Here is a 6333-nt window from a genome sequence, read left to right as displayed (position 1 = left end):
CAAGATGTTTGCCCCGTGATAATGTAAAAACGTAACGACGTCAAATAATCATTGAATCTGTTTTTCAACCGGTTCTTCGAGACGACCCGTTCGAAAGAACCGATTCGCGGAAAGGAATTGAACTCCCTATCACTAACGCCATGACCAGATCGCGCATCTGTCCAATGAGATGTCAAGAAACGGGCTCGCGCTGTGAGGAAGTGAGCCGCTATTGGCTGCGTCCGTTTGTGTTTCTACAGTGGGAGCAGAAGGACGGCCTCTCTGAGGCTTTTAACCTCACGTATTTTCTCTTCTGGTGAGTCTTCAAAAGCACCTTTACAGGTGAGCTGATTGTTTCCTACAATTACAGCATTTACAGCATATTAACTATAAGACTACATTCATACATTCATTCTGTATAATCTGTTTCTTATTCATTTTGTCTTAGGAAAGTACAAAGTTATCATTTACAACATTGGGCAAAGTGCACTGGAGTGTTTCTTGTATTTTTAGTGTTTGTTACAATATGGCAATGATGATCAAGTGAATTATAATACTTCATTCACATTTTAGACATTTAATTACACTTCTGCCCAACTCTTAGGGTCAAAGATGGACCTTGTGCTCAACGTTGCCGATTATTACTTCTTCACTCCTTATGTGTATCCCTCATCATGGCCTGAGGACGAGACTCTGCGGCAGATCATTGGCTTGATGGTGGTCACCAACCTGGGTGCTGCAGTCTTATATCTAGGCCTGGGTGCTTTGAGCTACTTCTTCATTTTTGATCACAAATTAAAGCAACACCCTCAATTTTTGGAGGTTTGTTTATACATCTAGCAACCTACAGTCTTTAAAAGGAGTATATTTATGTATGTATATAATATATGTGTATGCTATTTATTATATTTTTGTCCACAGAACCAGGTGCAACGTGAAATTAAGTATGCTTTGTGGTCTTTGCCCTGGATCAGCCTACCAACAGTAGCATTGTTTTTCGCTGAGGTCAGAGGATACAGCAAACTGTACGACAGGGTCGATGAATCGCCCCTCGGTAAGATCTTTTGCTTTATCAATTGGGTAGTGGAAAAAGCTGGATGTGTGGAAATCACTGGCTTTCAAATTTTAAGGAGGGGTAGACAAGCAACATTAAAAGTGATTTAATCTTGATGCAACAAACTGACAGCCCTAATTTTGGAAAGTGCCAGTAATGCAGCCTGTCAGATGTGCTTTAGATAATCGTGTTGCTATGGGCATAACCATCTCATACTATTTATGCTTGTTTTTCAGGATGGTCAGGGCTGATTTTCAGCATGGTCTCTTTCCTGTTATTCACTGACATGTGCATTTACTGGATTCACAGATTCCTTCACCACAAGTTGATCTATAAGGTATTTAAAATATATATCAGGGATGGGCAACTGGCGGCCCGGCAGTGTCTTTTAGTACGGCCCGCTGGATCATATTACACTCGGATGATCAATTTTAAAACATTTGAAAAGCAAGTCACGTAAAGATTGCTTTCAGTTTATGATGTTAATACTATCTCCAACCAGGAGAGGTCGCTAGTTTCCAGCCGCTCCCCTGTTAATTTCAGCGTAGTAGAACGTGCACTCTAATGTAAACATTCATTAACATTAGCAAATAATAAATGAAAAACTAATGGTAAACGGATTATCTTTTTACCAAGTTCAAGGGGATAGCCATATGTTTGGAAATCTGTATTTTATTTAAATCGCCATCACACCACTGCTCACAAACAACGGGGATGCCAGAGTTGCACTTGCCTCAAATTTCAAAGGTAAAATTCATAGTCAACAAAAGCTTTTTGCCAAATGCATGACAGAAATGTTTGCACTGAACTATGTTCTTATTAGGGTTTCCGCGGGTCCTTAAAACGTCTTCAGTTAAATTGTTTACATTTAAGGCCATGCAAACTCTTAAATGGTACAAAAAGTCTAAATTATAAGAGGTCTTTGGGGACGGAAAGACAAGAATTGCTATATGGATTAATATGACGATTAAACTTCAAAAGGCTACGATTTCACTGAATAAACTTGAGCGCTGCACGTCAGCTTTGTGTACTGCGGTTACCGGGGAAACCACTATATGCGCAGTTTCGAAAGTGACACCTGCTGGCAGAGAACGAATTTGCTCTTTCAAAAAGCCGATCTGCTATATTTACTACATATTTTTAAATGTGAACCAGTGGATCGACAAAAAGCTAATGCATTATAAAAATCTAAACAATTAAGACACTAAGTTATATTTATATGTTATTTAATATAATAATTAATTGATAATAATTGTTTAAATTAATATAATAATTGATACTTTTGACTCATCCCTTTTCTTAAAAAATTGTTTATAGGCTGAAATGTGAAGTGCAGATCTTAAAAAGGTCTTTAAAGGTCTTAAATTTCCTGCAGATACCAGGTTATTTTATGGTACCATTTAGAATAACAATTTTTTAAAATTAAGCCCTTTTTAACTGTCCTTTTAGGTTGTTTTGAGAATGTTCTGTAGGCTACTAATAAAAAAGGACCTCTGTATATTTGTTTGTTGCAAATTTACAGACAATGCAATTGAAATGTTTACATTGGCTTGTCGGGGTAATATTTCTGTCCACTGACAACAAAGTTTTCCTTCTGAATTAGCATAACTGCACAAGTTTTATACTTTTCTGTGCTTTTGTAATTTTTAATGCTTTTATTTCGGGTTTTATTTTGCTGTTTTAGTGCTTCAACTTTTCGTCACATTTTTTAAGTTGAATTTTTTCATATAATATACCACTGCTCACAAACAACGGGGACGCCAGAGTTGCACTTGCCTCAAATTTCAAAGGTAAAATTCATAGTCAACAAAAGCTTTTTGGCAAATGCATGACAGAAATGTTTGCACTGGACTATGTTATTATTAGGGTTTCCGCGGGTCCTCAAAACGTCTTCAGTTCAACTGTTTACATTTAAGACCATGCAAACTCTTAAATGGTACAAAAAGTCTCAATTATAAGAGGTCTTTGGGGACGGAAAGACAAGAATTGCTATATGGATTAATATGACGATTAAACTTCAAAAGGCTACGATTTCACTGAATAAACTTGAGCGATTTTTTAAAATTAAGCCCTTTTTAACTGTCCTTTTAGGTTGTTTTGAGAATGTTCTGTAGGCTACTAATAAAAAAGGACCTCTGTATATTTGTTTGTTGCAAATTTACAGACAATGCAATTGAAATGTTTACATTGGCTTGTCGGGGTAATATTTCTGTCCACTGACAACAAAGTTTTCCTTCTGAATTAGCATAACTGCACAAGTTTTATACTTTTCTGTGCTTTTGTAATTTTTAATGCTTTTATTTCGTGTTTTATTTTGCTGTTTTAGTGCTTCAACTTTTCGTCACATTTTTTAAGTTGAATTTTTTCATATAATATATTTAATTTTATATATGTTTTATTTATATTTTTATATCTATTTCAGTTACTATATATATATATATATATATATAGTTAACTATTACAGCACTGTTTTAAAAGTTGCTCAGTATCTGGTGCAAAAATAACAACAAAAGCTTAATACCGAGCAGTGAAATGATGTTAAATTCACCACTATTCATCTAATTAACTTTGTGATATTGAATAAAAAGTCTAAAATTTACAAATATTTTTCCATCTTTATAAAAAATGTGAATTTAATATTTTATCCACCATCCGTATGATGGGTACGTAGTAAGAATGACACACCTGCATGGGTGAAAATACAACATATTTGATCTAATTTTGAATATGCTTTCAGCTACCAATAAAAGTGTAGTACTCTCAGCTCCATCTAACTTGCTTTTTTTTATCTTTTCCCTCATATACAGTATTTTCACAAACCACATCATGTGTGGAAGATCCCCACTCCATTTGCTAGCCACGCTTTCCACCCTGTGGACGGATTTCTTCAGGGCCTGCCATACCACATCTACCCCTTTTTCTTCCCCCTACACAAGGTTCTGTACTTAGTCCTGTACGTGTTCGTCAACATATGGACCATCTCCATCCATGACGGGGACTACCGTGTGCCCAGCCTGATGGAACAAATCATCAACGGTTCAGCTCACCACACAGACCACCACCTTTTCTTCGACTACAACTACGGGCAGTACTTCACCCTGTGGGACCGCATTGGAGGCTCTTACCGCTACCCTTCAGCCTTGATGGGGAAGGGGCCGCACGACCACATTAAAAAACTGATGGCAAAAGGGAAGCTGAACTCAAACAGCGTAAATGGCAACACTAATAATAAAAATGGTGTTCATGTCAAGAAAGAGTAGGTAGGCAGATTAAGCATCATGAATGAGTTTCAAGGTAAGGTTCAAGGTAAGTCCTTATTCATAAGACTCTTCATCAATACTAGTAAAGTAAAATAATCAGTTATACATAAAATTGCCAAAAGGAAGCACAAAATGTGCAAAGGACAAAAGGGATCAAAGAAAGTACAAAATGTGTATATTTTTGCCAAATAGTAACATTCGCTGTGGCTACTCTGTTGGTATTCTTGCTTTTGTGTAATTTAATATGAATAACTTAAATTAACAGGTTTCTGTCAAGTAAGCGTCTATAATTTCGTTGTCATAAACATTCAAAGAATGTATGAAGATTGACAGGACTATCCCTTCACATGACCTCAGTTCATCTTTCCATTAGCAGTTGTTAAAGTACACAAGACTGACTTTCTCCATAGCTCTGTTTATCTATGAACTGATAAACGGTTCAGAGACCTGGTGAAGGTTTTTGCTGATCTACAGTCATCTCTTCTTAAAATAGATTCTGTGGTTTGCTTTTGATATGAAATGCACAGTCTTTCCAAATAAAAAAACAGCTGTATATCTCATTGGTGTTGTAATATTGCGCATGGAAATCTGAGGTCAAGTCAGGTTATGTAATTCATTCTTTAGCTTGACAGACACCTTGATTGTGGAGACGAAAGTCAGATTGCTCAAGTAACATGATTGTTAATAGCAGACATTGTAGCTTTGAGTACACTGACATTTTATTGTCCTTTGTAGCATAGCAACAATTCATGTGCAGCATCATGGCCCACACTAGAGGATGCTGTTGAATCTCACATTATTCAGGTATTTGTGAAACGGTGCAGAAGAAATAGTTACTAGTAGTTTTATTGGCAAACCAAATCAGTGAAAAGGACAACTTTGCCAGAATTCTTGTTTGCATCACAGTTACATCACAAAAAGACAGATTTAATTTTTTGTTTAATAAAGTGTGGGAAGGAATAACCGTACAACTTTATTAATGTAAAACAAACCAACAAACTCAAATTAACCATGTTTGTTCTTCATTATTTAAATGAGGAGAGAAACCTCTAAGCAATGCATTGTTTGTCAAATTTAATTCATCCTGGCAAGCTAATTAGTGTCTATGGCAACAGTTTATGATTTTTAGGACTAATGTATTGCCACAAAGGTTATAGCAAGGGGTTAACATTCGAAGTAAGATGTAACGGCCGTTGAATCATTTGTTAAAGCTGCAGGCAAACTTTGATTAAGATGTGTGTTGGAGGGAGAACAGTTACCTGTGCGGTGTTAAACTACAGCCCAGATCATTCGAGCAAATCATTTGATGCACATGACATTGCAGTCATATTTTATAGAAAATGCTTTATAGAAGAAAAATAAGCTTATAATCGGGGTAATAGTTGAAGTTGGCAGCTTTATTGTGTATTGAAGTGGGTGGGCTAGCAGGGTTCCTTCAGGTTAAATGCTGCGAAAATCAGATGGCATTATGCTTTTAATTCTCATTCTTTTAAAGAATTTCTTTAAAGGAATAGTTCACCCAAAAATGAAAATTTCCTGAATGTTTACTCACCCTCAGGATATCCAATATGTAGGTGAATTTGTTTCTTCATCAGAACAGATTTGGAGAAATTTTGCTAAATCACTTGCTCACCAGTGGATACTCTGCAGTGAATCCTCTGCAGTCTGGCCAAAATCCATAATCCATAATCATGCTTCCTGCAATGAAAAAGTGCATCCCCTGTTGTCCTCTCATATCAAAATCCACAGACATATTTGTTTAGAACAGTTCTGGACGGTTTTCATTTGTAAACAGTGCTTGGGCATATTTGTCTCCTGATTCAGACCAGACGTTTTCACTGGAGAAAACAATATTATGCATATTATGGAGCAATATTATGGACTCGTATTTTAGCTGAAAGCAATGGTTAAAATCATCTTGATGGATTTGTTTATTACAAACACGCATCTTCACAAGACATTAACGGATGGACTGGAGTCTTGTGGATTACTTGTGGATTATTGTGATGTTTTTATCAGCTGTTTGGACTCTCATTCTGA

The 6333-nt window shown here is 36.3% G+C and overlaps 1 protein-coding gene across 2 annotated transcripts; it reads left to right on the top strand.

The window, feature by feature from the left end:
- Nucleotides 1–221: 221 nt before the first annotated feature.
- On the top strand, nt 222–4850 carry LOC107715322 (lathosterol oxidase-like). 2 transcript variants are annotated; one of them, XM_016521407.1, is made up of 6 exons: nt 258–321; nt 428–482; nt 584–801; nt 901–1033; nt 1270–1370; nt 3841–4850. In XM_016521407.1, the coding sequence occupies exons 3-6, from the start codon at nt 592–594 to the stop codon at nt 4291–4293; spliced, it is 897 nt and encodes a 298-aa protein (XP_016376893.1). In that variant the 5' UTR covers nt 258–321; nt 428–482; nt 584–591; the 3' UTR covers nt 4294–4850. The 2 variants fall into 2 exon arrangements, with proteins under 2 accessions (XP_016376892.1, XP_016376893.1); XM_016521406.1 differs by lacking the exon at nt 428–482 and having other exon boundaries at nt 222–321.
- Nucleotides 4851–6333: the final 1483 nt, after the last annotated feature.

The sequence above is a fragment of the Sinocyclocheilus rhinocerous genome, unplaced genomic scaffold (genome assembly GCF_001515625.1).
Source record: "Sinocyclocheilus rhinocerous isolate Xijiao unplaced genomic scaffold, SAMN03320098_v1.1 scaffold299, whole genome shotgun sequence".
NCBI classification, from domain to species: Eukaryota; Metazoa; Chordata; class Actinopteri; order Cypriniformes; family Cyprinidae; genus Sinocyclocheilus; species Sinocyclocheilus rhinocerous.
This window is presented reverse-complemented; position numbering and strand designations above follow the sequence as displayed.